Source organism: Myotis davidii, unplaced genomic scaffold (assembly GCF_000327345.1).
Source record: "Myotis davidii unplaced genomic scaffold, ASM32734v1 scaffold1208, whole genome shotgun sequence".
Lineage (NCBI taxonomy): Eukaryota > Metazoa > Chordata > Mammalia > Chiroptera > Vespertilionidae > Myotis > Myotis davidii.
Genome location: NW_006299241.1, coordinates 156,688 through 176,406, shown reverse-complemented (window position 1 = coordinate 176,406; position 19,719 = coordinate 156,688). Strand labels below are relative to the sequence as shown.

Here is a 19,719-nt window from a genome sequence, read left to right as displayed (position 1 = left end):
CACTGAGCCAAACCGGTTTCGGCCTCTCTCTCTTTTTTTTTTAATAATCCTCAAATGAGGATATTTTTCCATTGATTTTTAGAGAGAGTGGAAGAGAGAAGGAAAGACAGAGAGAAATATAGATGTGAGAGAAACACACCAATTGGTTGCCTCCTGCATGAACCAGGACCAGGGCCCAGGCTGGGAGTGGGAGAGCCTGCAACCAAGGTTTGTGCCCTTGACTAGAATCAAATCTAGGATCTTTCAGTCCACAGGCCAACACTTTATCCACTGAACCAAACTGGCTAGGGCTCATCTCTTCTTAGATGGCTCAAAGACTCCTCAAAATCAACATATTCAAACAGAAATCTTTATTTACTAAAGATGACACTCTTGAAATGTTTCATAGCTCAGTGAAAGTCACACTCATCAATTAGGTTATACAACCCCCAAACCTAGGACTAACTTTGATATTACTCTTTCTTATATCAATTCCATACCAAATCTATCGATTTTTTTTTCTTACTACATCTTAAATCCATCCACTTCCCTCTACTTCCACCTCCTTCCTCCAATCCCTACATGCTGCTACCATCATCTCCCCACTAAAGTGAAAACCCCTCTAACTGGTCTATTCACATCTACTTGCTCTCTCAATCTTTGGTTTATACTGCAGCCAGATTGATGTTTTCAAAATGTACATCTGATTATGTCACTTTCCTCACCCTCCCCTTCCCCGCACTCCTCAAACATATCTCTAAAACACTGTAAAAGCTTCTTGTTCTTAGGAAAAAGACAAAATTCCTTCATAGGGCCTACAAAGCCCTGTTTCCTCTGGCCTCTGCCTACTTCTTCAGCTCATCTTGTACCATATTCCCTCCCACAGTTGCCATTCTAAATGCATATGGCTTCATTTTTTCTTATTTGAGCATAATTATCAGACACCTCCTACCACAGGGCTTTTGCACAGTTGGTTTCCTCAGCTGGGAACACTCATCCCTCTCTTCTTTGCTTGGTTAACTCCTTCTAGGCCTTTCAGATATCAGCCCAAGCATTATTTCCACAGTGAAGACTTTGGATGAAGTCAAGTATCCTTATCAAAGCTCTACTAGTACCAGATATTGATTTATTACCATTGCAGTTGTACATTTGTATGAATACTTCAGTAATTTCTCTCTTCACCACTACACATTCATTCACTCAACAAATATTTACCAAGCCCCTTACTATATTCCAGGCATTATTTTAGAAAGTTCAACAAACTGTAAAAAATAAGCAATATGACATCAAGAGGTGAAAAGTGCTATGAAGAAGTAAAAAGAGGTAAAAAGATTTTAATGAAGCGAGAGAGCAAGCCCTGAGGATGTCTGAGGTGGTGGTGGTGGTGAGAATTTCAGGGAGAGAAAATAGAGAGGGTAAAGACAAGAGGGTATTTAACCTGTTTGAGGAACAGCCAGGAATTCAGTGGGGCTGGAGTGGAGCAAAGGGGAGAGTGGTAAGAGATTAGACAAAGAGTGAGGGGCCAGGTCACTCAGGGTGGTGTAGCCATGAGACAGGGAGAGATGTCATTGGGAGCTTTTAAATAAGGAGTTCCTGAAGTCAAATGCTCTACCTCTGAGCTATACTTAATAATATTGTATTGTATATTTGAAAGCTGCTAAGAGAGTAGATCTTAAAAATTTTTCTCATCACAACAAAAACATTGTAACTATGTATGGTGACAGACGTTGACTTACTGTGGTGATCATTTTGCAATATATACAAATACTGAATGATTATGTTGTACACCTGAAACTAATATAATGTTATATGTCAATTTTATCTCAATTTTACAACATCTATCACACAGGGGAAAAACAAGGAGTGATTGACATAATTCTATGCCTGTTCTAAAATTATCTTTGTGACTGTTTGGAGGTGAATGGATTGGAGAGAGCTAAGGGTGGAAGTAAATCCAGCTGAGTCTGCGGCAGTGGTTCTGGGGAGAAATAACGGGGACTTGGACTGGGGTAAGCATGGTGAGAAAGAACAGATTGGAGTGTGTTTTGAAGGTAGAGCTTTTAGGATTTCGATGTGTTTCTCAGTGGGTTTAGAAAAGTTCTCGCTCTTCTGTGAAGAGACCAATCATGATCCCACCTTTTGCATTTGATGTTCCCCCAAATGTCAGAAAGCAGGTATCAGCATGGTTTCCCTGTCCTCCCACCACTGCCCAGGGTTCTGCTCAAATTTCTTCTTATCAGAAAGCCCTTGACCACCCTATATAAATTATCACCTCACCCCTGCATTCTGAATTTTCCTGATTAATTTCTCTTTGTAACACTTATTGCCACCCCACATATACATGTAATATACATATGTATATGTACATACAAGCATGTAATGTGTCTATATTTATTCCAGGAAGGCAGAGATGTGGTCTGTTTTGTTCACTCTAGAACAGAACTCCCAGACTAGTGCCTGGCACACAGGTATTTAATAAATATTTGTTAAATTAATATTGTTAAAACAGAGAATGAGGGGAGCAAAGAGTGGCTTCAGGGTTTGGAGCCTGAATGATGGTGCCACTTCCTGAAGTAATATTGAAGATTTTTCAAAATGAGGATTGGGACCCCCTGCTCCAAACTTACAGCTGGAGTCCCTGAACTGCTTCATCTATTGCAGGTTCAGCAATGTCCTGACTTCCTCTCGGACCCACTGAAACCTGTGACAAATCTAGAATCCTGGGGCACTGGGCTCTTCTCTTACCAGAGGGCAAGAGGGAGAAAATAGTGATAAATTAAACTGACTCTCTCAATTCCTGAGACTCAAAATGACATCAGTTTGATCCAAGCCCCACAACTGATGCTTCAGATGTTATTGACTCTGTGTGTGGTTTCCTGGCAAACAATTGGCTGCCTACTTTAAGAGACAATATCGCTAAGTGCTTTTTTTTTTCATGCAAAAGAAAGAAATAAAAAAGAGCTACCTATTTTCCTCATTCCTGCAGGTGCCCAACCCGATTGACTTGTTGGAGTGCATTTTCTGCATTCTTAATAGATAGCTAGCAGGAAATGCCTTTTATAGCCCCACTAGAGTGGCAGAGAGCAGCAAGGGGTGGATACAAAATCCCCAGCCCCTGCTTCCGCAAGCACTGAGTTGCTCTTAAGAGGGCCAGGCATCAAAACGCACCTCTGACCAGCCATAGTTTGGCATCTGCATCTTGCTCTGCCTCAGCGGATGGTCAGGAATTAAGGTAGGAGAAGCTGGGGACTTTTTTAGTTGTGTGTTGTTTTTGTTTGTTTGTTTTTTTTTTTTGTTTGTTTTTTGTGTGTGTGTGTGGAGGAGGGATGGAAATTCAAATGGAAAGGAATGGGACACAGGGTAGGAGGGTAGGGAGAGGTGAGCATCATAAGCTTTTTTCAACGAGATACAATGTAGCCCTTTTGGGGCTTTTATTCCAAGTGATCCTTGTGACAAAGTCTCTGACTCCCTACCCCACCCCTGGTGCTGGGTACCGGTTTGCAGAAGGATGGTAAGTGTGTCCGTGCATGCAGACTCTGGTAGAGTTGAGGCCAAACAGCTGGTATGGGATTCCGTGTTAAAATATTTGTGCAGAGGATTGGGCAATATTTTGAGGTCTAGTTGAACACTTGGTGTTTGTATATTTTGTGTACTGGGGAAATTGTAAGCTAGGTGTACTTTTATAACTTTGCTGTTCTCACTGCGCAGCTGGCAAAGCTTGGCTTTGGGGTTTTGTTTGCAAGAGGATTTTACTACAAGCCAAGTACTTATACAGAAAATCTTCTCTAGGAAAGTCCCCATCCTTTCTCCTGCTTCACTGATATCCCCTCAGTTCCCGCTTTGCAGCATCCATTTCCAAGCAAGACCCATCCTGACCAATTCACTCATTAATAGAGACCCCTCACAGAAGGCTCATTGGAGGATGAAACTGCTCAAGTTTCTCCAAAGATGCACTTCTTAGAAAGATTAAATCATGTAGCAGTTCTCTGAATTTCAACATCTCTCGAATACAGATCCTGTCCATTGCGATCCAAGTGCAGCTCAGAGAACTGTTTGTGAGCTGGATAGAGAAAAGTCACTCATGGCATTTCTTTGAAAGCATGTCAGTGTTTTGGGGAGGAATAGAGGGACAGAGGGTGTACTTGTGGTTTATTCATGATTCCCAGTTCTAGAGTCTGAACCCTTCAAGATGATAAAGCTGAGATGTTGACTTTCTCTATCTCTACCCTTTCCTGCCTGTGGTCTCTTCCCAAGGAGAGTACGTGCTTTAGGGTCCTGAGGTCCCACGGGTCAAAGCCAGCAGTTTCTCTCGTGGTTTCAGGGAGACTTGGCAAAGATAGAAAACAAGCTGTATCAAGCCTTAGCCTGGAGCAGTGGCCACAGGCAGTTCGGAGATTAAGACTCCTACAAAGGTGCTAAGCGGCTCTTGAAGGGAGAGGCTTCAAAGAGAAGCCCGGAGGGAGGAGGGAGTACGTGAATGTTCTGCCCGCATTCTGTAAAAGAAACCAGATGGCTGGATTAAGATCCTAGCTCAAGGTCCTCTAGAAATTAAAGTCCAAACCCTCACATTTGGTAAATGGGGAGACTGAGGCCCACAGAGGGAAAAGGACTATTAGTTCCACCAGGTAGTCCAGGGGTCCTCAAACTTTTTAAACAGGGGGCCAGGCCAGTTCACTGTCCCTCAGACCGTTGGAGGGCCGGACTATAGTTTTTTAAAAAAATTATGAACAAATTCCTATGCACACTGCACATATCTTATTTTGAAGTAAAAAAACAAAACGGGAACAAATACAATATTTGTATTTGCACGTGGCCCGCGGGCCGTAGTTTGAGGACCCCTGCGGTAGACAGTAAGGGACAATGGAAAAAGGACAGACATTGAAGCTAGAGTGACATGTGTTTAAATCCCAACTCTGCCACTACCTAGCTGTGTGGCTGGAGCAGTTTATTCACATTCTCTAAGCCCCTATTTGCTCATCTATAAAATGGGAATAATGATAGCGACTATGAGGGTTGTAAAGATTGGAGAAAATATGTATGTTTCTGTCACAAAGTAGGTATTCTGTAAACTGTAGCTTTAGAAAAAGTGCTGCCTCCACATTTATTATTTATAATTCACAACACCTTTGCTTTACTTTATTTTTTGAAATATATTTGACATTATATTATGTGACTTTACATGTTACATGTACAACATGTTAATTTGATAAATTTATATATTATATATGATTACCATGGTAGCCACAATTAACACCACTCATGTTTTATAATTATCCTTTTTAGTAGTTGGAATAATTAAGCTCTAGTCTCTAGCAGTTTTGATGATGATAATGTAGCATTGTTGTCTATATTCACTGTACTGTACACTAGATCTTAAGGGCTTATATACAACTTGTTGTAGATTTGTACCCTTAAACAACACCTGTTCCTGTTCTCTGGTCACCACCATCTTATTTTCTGTTTTTACAAGTTTGGCTTTTTAAAATTCCACAGCTAAGTGATAACATGAAGTACCCGTCTTTCTCTGACTTATCTCATAATGTGCTCAAGGATAATACCTTTGCTTTATTTCTACAACTCTGGGTATGTGAATATATCATGTGCTTTGTCACTGAGGAATAATTTAGCTACAGCAAAATTCACAAATCTTAAGTGCTCAATCTGATGATTTTTGACAAATATCTACACCCATGTATAATCTTCACCCTCGACAAGATGTAGGACATTCCCAGCACCCCTGAGAGTTTCCTCCTGCCTTTTCCTAATCCCTACCTTACAGGCAACCACTTTTCTGACCTCTATAACCAGAGATTGTGCCTATTCCATGTAAGTGGAATCATATAAGGTGTTCCTTTGTGTCCATCTTTATTTCACTCAACACGTTTTTGTGATTATTCCATGATGTTGTGTGGATTGGTAGTTTGCTCCTTGTGGTGAGCCGGCACAGCCATGGCATACTCAGCCCCAGGGCGCCTTATGTGCCATGCCAGCTCAGCCTGGTTCAGTGATCCTGAGTAGGGGGGTGAAAGGATTGAGAAAAGACAGACAAGAGAATGAAAGCTGGGTCTCGGTGGGACACTGCTCCCTGATGAGGAGACGGCGCCAGCGGTGTCTTTATTTTACACTCTAAATTATTCAGCATCATCAAAACATCAAAACAAACCCCTGGCTATTAACAAAACCATAAACAGTAATGTTAACAAGAGAACAAAACTCTGGCTAATAACAAAGCAATACCAATGCAAAACCAAGCTACAAACATGTTAACGTTTTCAGGATATCTTACTCAAACTCCTTAGATTTAGCTCCGCAAGATTTAACAGAAAACTGACAGTTCACCAATGCTAGCATAGCATCCACTTGCTTTTCTAACATCTGCTTGGCCTCAGTCGCCATCTTCTTCAGCTGACTCCATGCTGATACCTCAGCCACTTGCGTAGTAAAATGCCGCCGATGCCAAGATGTCGTAGATGCAAAACTAGTCCCCTGGATCACACTGTTTGGACGGTTGACCTCGACACTGAGTCTGCACCAGTCCCAGTCAAATCAGCCCTGTCCACGCCGGTGGAAGTCCGGTCCCTTCTCAGCTTCTTTCTTTAGCAGCTGCTGCTGCATGGAGATGAGTAACCTTCGGTAGCTGGAGACTTCCAACTCTGAGTCTGGGGTCTCACATGGACCCAAAGTCCTAGGGAGCTATCAGGTTGCACAAGCAAAGATAACCAAAGCCTAGAAACAATGCGACTGCTGCAAGAGCTTACAATCTAGGTCTAAAACAAAAATTACTTCCTTAAACATCAACCACCACAGCCATCTGCTGCTTTACAGTGGCTTAAACAAAACCTAGGAGATTTCTACCTTATTTTATATCTTCCTATTCACTTATTTTCTACCACTTATTTCTACTTATTTCTCTATTCCTACATCTTATTTCTACCACTTATTTCTCTTCTACATCTTATTTTTACCGCTTATTTTCTACTTATTTCTCTATTTCTACCACGTATTTCTACTTATTTCTTACTTCTACAGCTTATTTCTACCGCTTATTTCTTACCGCTTAGGTCTCTATTTCTACCACTTATTTCTACCTATTTCTCTATTTCTTCAGCTTATTTCTACTTATTTCTCTATTTCTACCGCTTATATTTCTACCTATTTCTCTATTTCTACAGCTTATTTCACCACTAATTGCTTATATTTCTACCTATTTCTCTATTTCTACAGCTTATTTCCTACCACTAATTTTTTGCTTATTTCTCTACCTCTAACTATGAACTATAGGTTGGCTTGGCTGCTTTTGCCCAAACCTTTCCTGGGTTGCAACCCCTGCTTATTTCTACATTTCTACAATTATTTCTACTTATTTTCTACTGCTAACACTTATTTTCTACTTCTTATTTCTATATTCCTACAACTTATTTCCTACTCCCTATTTCTACAGCTTATTTTCTACTGCTTACATTCTACAGCTTATTTCTACCACTTCTTGTTTCTACCTTAGAAATTTAAAAATGCTCCAATAAGCATTGTTTTTAGCCTTACTTTCTGCTTTTACCTTAACCTTCTGCTTTTAGCTTAACTTTCTGCTTTTAGCTGAACTTTCTGCTTTTAGCTGAACTTTCAGCTTTTAGCTTAACTTTCTGCTTTTATCTTTACTTCTTATTTTCTTATTTTTGTTTCTTTAAGCTTACTCTCTGCGCACGCCTTGGAGCCTCCTTTCACCTGACCTCTTTTAAATTTCCCCCGAACTCAGTTCCTGGTCCGAAGCCACTTCTTATAGCCAAAACTCAGGCCCTGGTGATCCCGAGTTGGGGGGATGAAAGGATTGAGAAAAGACACACTTCGGCTCCCTACCTTATTTTTGTTATTAGGCCTTCTTATCATACTTTTGCTTTTTAAACTTACTCTCTATTTCTACCGCTTATTTCTTACAGCTTATTTCCTGAATTTCCCAAGTTTTACACTGAGCTAATATTACCACACTTCAGCTCCGTACCTTACTTTGTTTTTTGGCCTTCTTACTTTTGCTTTTTAAGCTTACTTTCTTATTTTCTTGCTTTTGTTTTTTAAGCTTACTCATTGCGCGCGCCTTGGAGCCTCCTTTCACCTGACCACCTTTTTTATCTCCCCCGAACTCAGTCCCTGGTCCCTGGTCGCAGAACTCAGTCCCTGGTCAGACGCCAGCTCCTTTTATTATTGAATAACATTCCATTGTGTGAAAATGCCACAGCTAGTTTATTTGTTCTCTTGTTGACAGAGATTGGGTTGTTTTCACTTTGGGGATATTTAAATAAAGTCACTATGAATATTCATATATAAGCCTTTGTGTGGACATATATCTGCACTTCTTTTGATTATATGTACCTAGAAGTGGGATTGCTGGGTCATATAGTATGGGTATGTTTAACTTTATATAAAAAAACTACCAAACATTTTTTTCAAAGCAGTTATCCACATGTTTTTTGAAATAATGTTACAATGGATTCATTTTTCAAGTAGTACCTGATTATACTTAGTGTGTCTGTCAACCAGGGGGAATAGATTGATGTCCTCAATCAAAGGCTTCTGTAGACAATATAGTCTGGTTATGACTGGGGCTAAAGTGATTCTGAAAGGAGAATTCTTTATAAAGCGTCCCCCGCTGACTGCCAGATTCCTTCCTAATGCCTCCATCATAATCTGTTGACACTTCTAGCAAAACCATAAAAGAATAATCTGCAGAATTCATATACTACAATCTCTTCATTTTACCCAAGAGGAACCTGAAGCCCAGAGAGGCCATGTGATTTCCCAAAAGTCAACCCCAGATCCTCTGACTCCTCTAATTGATATGATTTCCTTGCATTGTGCTGTCTCTGCATGAAATGGCATTCAGCCATTGTTTAATGAATACCTATACTGTGCTAGGTGATAGGGTTAAAGAAATGAATAAGAAAAAGCACCATCCTAAAAGATCTTATAAACAGGACTATTCAACTATCCTCATTTCAGTATATCCACAAGAATGAATATATTAAAGGTGTCTTTAGCCTGAGCACAAGAGTGGCCAATGGTAAAGAAGCAATCTGATGAGCTACTTCCCCAGTTAAAGAAAGGCCACAGCATGTCTTGATTGCCTGTTGTGTGCCATTTACTGGCCTGAATGCAAAAGGACAGCCTCTGCCCTCAAGAAGTTCAAGGTAGAATACAATGATAGAGGCCAAGCTTAAGACAATTCAGTAAACAGTTCTTGAACATCTGCTCTATTTCAGGCCCTGATCTAGGTGCAGAAGATATGGTGGTGAGCAGAGTTGACAATCTTTCACATTTGCAAGAAGTGTGTGTGTGTGTGTGTGTGTGTGTTTTGAGATCTGCATTTGGTTCAGAATATAGCTTTATGGAGGCCTTATGACTGGAGTGATTTGTAATTGCTAGTTTCTAAGATTGGGATGGGGTGGGTGGGTGAAGGCCACCATCATACATAAATTTTGGTATCAGGAGGAGTGGGAGAATTTGATGTGTTTTATTCTCTCGTATGGAAGTAGTCAAGATGGAAAGCAATGCTTACTATGACTACTGAAATTGTCAATACACACTGGATTGTTTAGTCAGGGAACCTCATCCCTTTTTCCAGGAGGATCATGTAGTTCTGGGAGGAGGAAGGCACTTCCCCAGAAAGCAAGTAACCTCATGATTTGGCCTCATTATTATTATTTTCTTTCATTTCCTAATGCTCTTCTAGTCATGTTGCCAGAAAATTCTTCTAATTTGTAAGAAAGCGCCCCTTCAGTTGTTTCCTAAACACTGATCAGATCAGGCTCCTCAGCTGGTCCTCAGATCAGCACAGTGTAGTTGTTGAACTTGTACTTCATAGGAGCTAACTTCTTGCCCCCCAAGGATACTGCTCATCCAAACTATAGCCAAGCCACTTGGAAAATAGTACCAGTAATATTTCTCATTTGATCTGCAGCTATCACCTGTATCACAATGGAAGAGATGAGTATGCATGCCACCCAGGTGCAGAAGCCTGTAAAGACTGAGTGGAATTCTCGGTGTGTCATTTTCACCTATTTTCAAGGGGACATCGGCAGCGTAGTGGATGAACACTTCTCCAGAGCTCTGAGCAATGTCAGGAGCCCCCAGGAATTGAGCCCCTTCAGCCAGAGTGGAGATGTGATCCTGAAGAATGGTGAGCATGTTGTGGGGGAATAGGCTGGAACTTCCAATCAAGGCTATCACTGAAAGATAGTTCTCTGATTCTCTTAATGCATATACACATGTATATATTTGCTGAAGGCAAGCCATATTGTCAGAAAGATGCTGCCACCCCCTTCTTAGAAGTTTAATGTGATAATGGACACTGTTTAATCAAATTAGTTCACCTATTTCACTGTTTTCTCAATTGTGTCAAGTGCTGGCTGGATTAACTACTCGGTACACAATAAGAGCACCATAACTGTTTGCTATTATTACCTTTACCAGTATTACTATTATTACCATTATTATTATTATTATTATTATTATTATTATTTCTACTACTGCTGGCCTCACAGGGGAAGGATGACCAAAATATTCACATTATACAAAAGCATGTCCCATATAAGTACACCCAGACTCCTCTCTACTAATAGTGGATGATCTGATGGTCAGGGAAGGGGCCAGAGAGAGGTAGATGGAACCTTACCACATCCCTCTTTGCACTCTTAACAGTATCAGGGGTGTCTATTGCATTAACTATTTAGTAATTATTTTTAAATATACATTCTTATATCTCAAAACAATTATTTCAAGAGCTATGTAAAAAATGTGCTCATCAAAATATCTAGGTATGGAGAAAGCCATAAATAAGCTGGCAAGCCCTGCAGTATGGCTTTTATGGACCCTGGACACTTTGCTTCATAGGCACATTCCTTCGTAAAGATATGAAAAAGGACATTTTTTCCTAAAATGGCATAAAAGCAAATATAATCTAGGATGCATTCATTTTATATACTCATTATAATGATTATATTTATTTTTTTCTTACAATTTTAAAGGCAATTAAAATATTTTCATGGATTCCTAAAAGTATTTATGGGCCCTAGACACTGTACCTGCTGTGCCTAATGGAGAAGTCACCCTGCTAGGTGGATGTGATTTGATAGGGCTCTTTATCACCTTTTTGAAATGTGCAAATAGACCAGGGTCTGATTGATTTTTTAAAAATATGTTTGTATAGATTTTTAGAGAAAGAGGAAGGGAGAGGGAGAGAGAGAAAAACATTTGGCCCTGACCTGTCACCTTTTGGTGCATGGGATGATGCTCAACCAACTGAGCTACACCAGTCAGGGCAGGCCTGATTGATTTAAGAGCTCTTCATTGCAGTTGCTGAGCACACATTGAATGCCTTGCTCCCACTGGAAGATGCACATGCCTCCAAATTGGACACTTTGTGCAAAGTGGCCATGCAGGGCCTCTGCCCCCATAGGAAGAGGTCCTGTGTTTTTAGATGCCATCACTCTGGTTTTGTTCTTTGGGTTTGGACAAGGAGTTGGTATACATCTGATGTGCTTACTCACCTTAGCAGAATTTACTTTTCTCTAAGAAATTTCTTTTCCAGTCAGGAGATGTGATTTTCTTAGAGACTCTTGTGAATTAAGTAAACATGTGGAAGGGGATGTGGTAGCAGCATATATTAAAGGAAATGCTGTAGGTCTTGTTAAAATGGGAACAAGGAGGTAGATGAAGAGGTGAGGAGGTGATGTTCAAGGATGTTCTGAAGCCCTTCCTGGTTTGGCTCAATGGATAAAGCGTCGGCCTGTGGACTGTAGGGTCCCAGGTTCGATTCTGGTCAAGGGCATGTACCTTGGTTGCGGGCACATCCCCAGTAGGGAGTGTGCAGGGGGCAGCTGATCGATGTTTCTCATCAATGTTTCTAACTCTCTATTTCTCTCCCTTCCTCTCTGTAAAAAATCAATAAAATATATATATTTTTAAAAAAGACTGTGCTGAGTACTACAGAGCAGGAGAGGGAATGATTGATCTTGAGTCATTTGGGGAATTGATAGGTGGAAAGTGGGATTCAAAGGATCTATCTGGCCCCAAAGAAGGGGCAAAACCCCAGGCTTTTTATGCACAGACAAGATATTGCTAATTTTGGTTCTTTGATGTAGATCTAAATACATTTACTTGAATTCATTACAGTCATTCCTTTGTAAGTACCATCCATCCATAGTCCCTCATTTCCTTTATCCTGCTTGCCTGGTAAAACCCAACCTGAGATAAAACCAAGTCTTAGCCTATTGACCCATTTCTGTGCTTCATTTTGTAGCAAGACTCAAAAGCAGTGTCCATGTACACTCTGTCCTCTTCCTCTCCTCTCCTGCTCTCTAGAATCCACTCCTCAAGTTTCATCCTCATCACTCCTTGAAATTACTTTTATCAACATGAGCCAGTGACCTCCACTTTCCAAATCCAATAGTCCTCTGTCCTCATCTTATTTGACCTATCAACAACATTTGCTGCAGTTGATTGCTCCCTCCTTTTGGAAATACCTCCTTCACTTGGATTCTATAACATCATACTCTTCATTTTCCTCTTACTACTCCCTGGTTACTACTTCTCAATCTCCTTTGCTGGATGTTCTTTTCTTTTTGACTTCTAAATGTTTGAGGCTCCAGGACTCAGGTCTCAGACAAATTCTCTATCTACATCCATTCCTTATGGATCTCTTTCTTCTCTTGGTCTTAAATACCATCCATATACCATCAATTTTAAATGTATATCTCCAGTCAAAGCTGGATTTCAGACCCACCTATCCAGCTGCCTACTTGATATTTACACTTTATGCATCTAATAGGAATATGAAAAAAAGTCCCAAGTTGAACTCTTAATCTTCTAAATCTGCTCCATTCATAGTCCCTCCATCTCAGTAAATGGTAGCTGCATCTTTCTAATTAATTGGAGCCATGTTTAACTCCTCTCTTACCTCACATCCCATATCCAATTATTCAAAAAATTCTGTAAGTACTAACTTCAAAATATCTCCAAGGTCTTACCAGTTCTCCCCATCTCCACTGCTATCACCTTGGTCCAAGAAGCCATCATTCTTCCTGTTGCACCCCTGATTCCAGCCCCAGGCCTGGCAACATTGCTTGAGGGCTGCTGAGAAGGTGATGCTACACACCTGAGTGCCTAGCGGCCTTTTATAGCCTGTCTAAAAGGGTCGCAAAATCCTCTCTCCCTTGCTCCATGATCTAGTGAGGATGAGAAATAAATGTTGGGTTTCTTTTTTAGTGTGAATAGCTATATAAGATAGAGTCATCCTAGTTTTTATGATCCTTAGGAACACTGACAACTTGGTGTCTTCCTTTTCAGCCAGGGAGAGGAAACTGCCAACATATATTAAACTCCTATTGGATGCCAGGTAACAGGCTACAATTACTGCATCCACTTCAGTGGTTCATAAAGGTCAAAGATGGACAAACTGAACCTATGTTGTTAGAAGATAGGAGATGGGTTACTTTTGTGGATGGGGGTTGCTTTTGGGGATGGGGGCTAGTGACTGGATGTGGGCATGAGGAGGGCTTCTGGGATGGTGGTCATGTTCTGTTTCTTGATCTGGGTGCTCATTACTCAGTTCGTGAAAATTCCCAAGCTGTACACTTTATTTGTACATTTTTCTGCATGTGTGTTGTACTTCACAAAACCACTTTACAGTAGATTTCTATATCCTCTCAGAATAGGAAACTGCAGGGTAAATGACATGGTGCATCACACATGTGAGTGCTAGACTGAAACCCAGGTCAGTCAGACTCCAGAGCCAATCTCTTGACTACTTCACTGTCCTTCCTTTGTAGACTCTGACAGCACCCTGGCAAGAGAGTTAATAATGCCCATAAGAACTATAGCTAATACTGTTTACAATGGCTAACATTTACTGAGCACATACTTTCTGTGAGTGAGACCTCTTGTTAGGGGGTGTCACATGGATGATCTCATTGAATCCTCATACCAACTTACTGGTTAACTCTCACTGTGTCCATTTCATGGTAAAGAAACTGAGGCTCAAAGAGTCTAGGATCCCACAGCTAGAAAGGGGCAGCCATTCACAAGCAAATCAGTTTGATTGCAGATTTTGAGCTCTTAGTCACTTTCTGTATTTCACATGTTCTGTATTTCATCTCCATTTTCAGTTGGGAAAAGGAATCTAGATAAATCACCAAAACACTAGGTATCTCAGGGAAGTGATTGTGAAGTATGGTGAGAGACTGAACAGTACCCCACCCCCACTCCCAGTGCCTAAGAACAGGACTGTCTCCTATAAGCTGTTCCTCTGTCTCTGGTATCATTTTTATCTTAGCTAATACAAACAATATAATGCAAAGAAGGCAGAGAGGAGAGAGTCAATGTGTGCAGATTGGGTAGGCCAAAGTTTGGACTTTCATGGTACAAGATGTGGGTATGTGTTCTGAGGGATCTCAGTTTCAATGTAATCACAAAGCAAGATTTGTATTAAAGGTAGAGACAGAGAGAGGGAAAGAAGGAAAGAAGAAAGGGTGGGTGGAAGGGAATCAGGCATTTATGTGTTGGTCTTATCATAATTATGACCCAGAGTCACTGAGTCAAGAGGTTTTTACTTTAAAATTACTTTTTCTAACCACAAAAATAATGTGTTAATTTTTGAAGAATTTATAAAACACGGGTAAGCAATCAGGGCACAAAACCACGTGTGCATCTATGCACACATACTAAGTTTTACAACATAACATTATTTTGCACAAAATTGGTTGTAACTTTTTTTAATCAACAATAGTCATATGTCTCTCTCTATGCCATTATATGTTCTACTACAACATCAAGAATATCCTCCTTATAGACATACCAAATCTATTAAAAGTTTTAGACATTTAGGTTATTGCCAATCTTTAACTGTATTATAAATGTCACTTTGAATCATTGTAGCTAAATTTATGCATGCATCATTGATTATATCCTTAAAATAAATTGCTGTAAGTGCAATGATTGGGTCAAAGGGTACACACCAATTTTAGGCTTTTGACATGTACTGACAAAGTGCTCCCCAGAAGTGTTATGCCCATCTGACACCCATCCAACCCTAGTAGTGTGGGGAAATGCCCATCTCACAGTACTCTTTGCAATGTTGGAGAGGCATAGCCAGTAAGAGCATGAGGTTTGGAATCAGACAGATTTATCACTTGCTAACTGTGTGAATTACGCAAATTATTTTAACCTCTCTGAGTCTCTATTTTCTCATCTGGGTTACTACATAAGACCACAAATGCAGAATGTTAAGCAAAGTGTCTGCTCCATAGTAAGTGCTCAATAAAGAAAAGCTTTTCTAGATTTATAGTTGTTCCTGCTCATCTCTGACATATTCTTCCCTGGGAATGGACACATACTGAGCACAGGCTTCTGAAATCTCTTTTAGAGCCAGTATATATTCGATACTCCACATCATCCCTGAAGTGCTGCTGCTGTGGGCTTTTTTGCTTAGTCCTTTCCTCTCTTCCCTTTTTGGCACTGAGGGTAGGAGGACACTCAGGTCTCATACCTTACCATTTTGCTTTTTCCTAGGTTGATTATATGACTGTTGCAAACTAGGAAAGAAACCTATGAATATGAGCCCAAACTGGGTTTATAAACCAAAATAATGATTAATAATAATAGCAACAGCTATCACTATTGAGGGCCTATTATGTACCAGGAACTATGCCATATCTTTTAAATGGATTGTCTCATTTAATTTCACAACAGTCCCAGAGGCTCAGAGGTGGGTGGGGACATGCTCAGTGTCACACAGCTTGGAAGGAGCAGAGCTGGGATTAGACTCCAAACCTGTCTGACATCTGGCATCGAAGTCTGTGCTCTTAACCACTTTGCATGCTGCTTTCATCAGTGTAGAAAGATTTAAGGGAGGAGTATGTGTGTGTGCATATGTTTGAGAAAGGGTACATGTATGTGTAAGCGTATGCGTACGTTCATTAGAATAATATTTAGTCAGGGCCTACTAAGTGCCAGGCACTGTGCAAGTTCCTGAGAATATGGTGGTGAACAAAAGAAAAATTATCTCAGTCCTCTCAAAGTTTACTGGCTAGTGGAGAAGGCTAAGCGTGAGTGAATGAATAAATGAAGAAATTACAGGTTAGGATTACTGCAATGAAGGAAATAAACAGAACATAGTCACAGTCAATATCAGGATAACAAACTCTAGATTGGAGGGTCAGGGAGATCCTTTCTGAGAGAGTGCATTCAGTGCCTAGGTCATATGTACAAGATCAGTAAAGCCAGTTCAGATGAAAACTACCCAGTTGTTGGGAGGCTACACATTGTTTTTAATTTGTTCTTAGGGCATGTGGTACCCTCATTGAATACAAAGAATGGACAATGATTATACTTAGTTAGCTTAATCACTCTATTTGTGCTATACAGTGCCTTGAATTGCTGCTCTCCTGCAGATAATCAGTTTTCAAAAGTAGCATCCATCCCCGGGAACAAATCTTATTATATGTTTCCTTGCTCTTGATTTCATTTAAAGAGGCCAATCATTGTAAATGATGTGAAATGTTGGGCAGAATGTCTGTTAGGGCTTTTTTGCTCTTACATCTCTATGATATCGAAAAGCTAGGGTGGTGAGTGGGAGCACTCTAGTATCACCGGGTAGACCTCTCAGATGTTTTTATCTTGTACAGAATCCAGGCAAACTGAACATTCAGAAGAGCTGAGAGAGGCACATGTGGAGGGAAAAGAGACCAGACAGCCTCTCCAGCCTTCCAATCTTCCTCTGTCTCTACACCCACGCCCCCTTCATTATCTTGGATAGTTGAGAGGTTCCAAGCTTTAAGTATCTGCTAAAACTCTCTCTTCTTCCCCTTTTGCTTGAATGGGTGTTGAGAATAGAGAAAACATCCATCATGAAATATCCATGTCATGAACTATCCTGGACTTCTTGAGAACTCAAATTCTGCTGCTATTTATAGGTACAATTAGAATTAGTGTTTCTGAGACCAACAGAGTCTCCAACCTCATTAGTTAGTCCACAAGAAGAAACAGTTACTGCTTGACCTTGAATGCTTTGCTTATGTAGGAAGAGGTCCAAACAACCATTTCCCTACCCCATCACTTATCACTCCAGCTTAGATCCCTACATGGCTAATCTGCTTTGCTAACTTGGTCCAGTCTCCTAACATCCTCATGCCCCAAATTCCTCTTGAAAATGGGGTTTCAACCCCTAGATTTGTATAAGTGATGGACACAGGCAAGTGTTACACCCCTTATAAAGTTCAGTGGAGTCTTCATAGTCTGTGTACTTAAAGGATCAGCTATAAAATAAAGCTAAACAACAGCAACAACCACACACAAATCATCTTTAATCAAGCAATGCTTCAAAAGTTTCCCTGAGGGGCTAGTTGGACAAGGATGCAAAAATGTATATACAAAGGTGTTCATCACAATGTTGTTAATAAACAAAATTGCAAATAACTGAGTTTCTCACAAATACAATGTTTTCTAGTCGAGTTACTACCTAATGATAGAATACTGTGCAGCCATTTAAAAAGCTGGTGTCGTCTCCATTCATGTCTATGAGGGATATTTGTAATATTTTAATGATTTGAAAGCAGCCTTAAAAACAATATGTGATGTGAAAACAATGCAGCCCTGGCCAGGTAGCTCAGTTAGTTAGAATGCCATCCCAATATGCCAAGGTTGTGGTTTGATCTTCAGTCAGGGCACATATATGAATCAACCAGTGAATGCATGAATGGGTGGGACAACAAATTGATGTTTCCCTCTCTTCTCCCTTCCTCTCTCTTTCTCTTTCTAAAATCTCTCTCGTCTCTCTAAAATCAATAAATAAAAATAATACAATGCATACATGAATTAAAACAAACCTTAGTAAGAAATATACCTAAAGGTGGACAATGGTGGTCTCTGGATATTATGATGAGTTTTTTTTTAATCTTTTCTACATTTCTTCACATTAAAAAAATATTATGTATTAACCAGAAAAATTAAGTTACTTCCATTTTGAAAACAATAAATATACACCTAACATGTCTTCTAAATCTTTCCTTCTCAGATAGTGACATGCCTCCAAATCAGTGGCGTTTCTCTTCTCAGTGGACAAAGCCACAACCAGAAGTACCTTTTGCAAATGGCAACGTCAACTGCATCACAAATGGGTTTGGTCCCATGGCTATGGATCAGTACCCAGTGCCCCTGACTGGGAATACCTCTGTTCAGCCTGGTGATCTGTGGCATTTCTCCTCCCTAACCAGCCCAGGATCTCCAGAGCCAGAATATCCTCATGCCTTCTCTGCTGGGCACCTGGTTCCAGAGGCCCAGCCTAATGGGAAATATGAGCCCCTCCTAAATTTCTTCCAGCAAGAGAGATGTGTAGCCTATCCTCAGCAATCTGCCATGTGGGAGAATTGTAACTCTGCCCAGGCAGCCAGAAGCACAGGAATGGCCTTCAACCTGCCTTCCAGCTCAGCCCACTGTAAGTAAATGCTTGCCTCTGGTTGGTTGGGGTTGAGAGTGAGTTGGCATGAGGTGGGTTGTCAAGACTAATTTCTGCTGCTCTGAACATGGAGGTTCTGAGGGTCAGAATGTTCTGCTTAAATGTTCCATATATCTTCACTAGGCTTCAATGACATTCACAGTTTAATGAATAAGGGTTACCTAGAGAGCCAGTCAGATGAACTTGACCTGAAATATTCATCCAGTCTGTTGACTTGGACTTATCCTAGAAAAATGATGGGTTGCTACCTAAAATTGTAGAGTCTGTATTCACATCACTGTGAGCCACCAAATAATCCGTTTGTAAAACAGAACTTGGCCCTATACCTATAAACTAAAACTCTATTCTTCAAACAGGTTGGCAACTTGCAATGATGTCAGGCTCAGTCAAAAACAAGGGCAATATATACCAGCCATCTGCTCCACACACTAAAATTCAAAGCAACTGTAGAGGCATCCTATTGCTTTCTGGAGACCACCACAGTGCCTGTGCACTTGGCTCTTCCTGCTTGGTTTTCCTTGGAGTCTTGTTCCCTGATCATCACCCATCCCACTGAACTAAAACACTTCTTCACTTACCCACTCATTCAAAAAATATTTAATTAGTGCCTACTAGATGAAAAAGACCCATAAAAAAGATTCCTTTCTTTGTAAAAATGTGGGGAAGAATTGGCTCCGGGGTACATTTTCACCAAAAGAGCAACCCACTCTGCTATAAGATTTGCCTTTCACATGAAATACTGAAGATATACACCGAGTGGCCAGATTATTATGACCACCTGATATTTGTAGGCAAATTAGCTATAATTTCATGCTGAAGTTGCTAGAGGGCCAGACCATTATAAATAGGGAAGCAGGTTGTTTACCACGACAGTAGACGTGATTTTTTCCAGAAGATATGGGTAAACAACATGATTTAACAAACTTTGAACGTGGTATATATTTGAACACGAGTGGCCAGATTATTATGATCACCCCATCAGTACTTCGTTGGACCACCTTTTGCCTTCAATAATGTGGCAATTCTTCCTGGCATTGACTCCACGAGATGTTGAAAGGTGATGCGAGGCATCTGACACCATGCCTGATGAATAGCACTGTCCAGTTCTGTGAGATTTGATGGTTGTGGAACCAGCTGCCTGATGGCGCTTTTAACTTCGTCCCACAAATGCTCCATTGGATTGCGATCTGGTGATTGTGGGGGCCACCTAAGCAAGATAAAGTCTCCCTCACGTTCTTGAC

General features: G+C 40.5%; 1 protein-coding gene across 1 annotated transcript in view; it reads left to right on the top strand.

Moving 5' to 3' along the window:
- The first annotated feature begins 3,077 nt into the window (after positions 1-3,077).
- VGLL1 (vestigial like family member 1) overlaps positions 3,078-19,719 on the top strand; it is a 26,259-nt gene continuing 9,617 nt past the window's right edge. Inside the window, exons 1-3 of the mRNA XM_015571105.1 lie at positions 3,078-3,211; positions 9,929-10,147; positions 18,038-18,457. Of these exons, the coding sequence (XP_015426591.1) occupies positions 9,946-10,147; positions 18,038-18,457 (622 nt within the window). The 5' untranslated portion in view covers positions 3,078-3,211; positions 9,929-9,945. The remainder of the gene's footprint in view (positions 3,212-9,928; positions 10,148-18,037; positions 18,458-19,719) is intronic.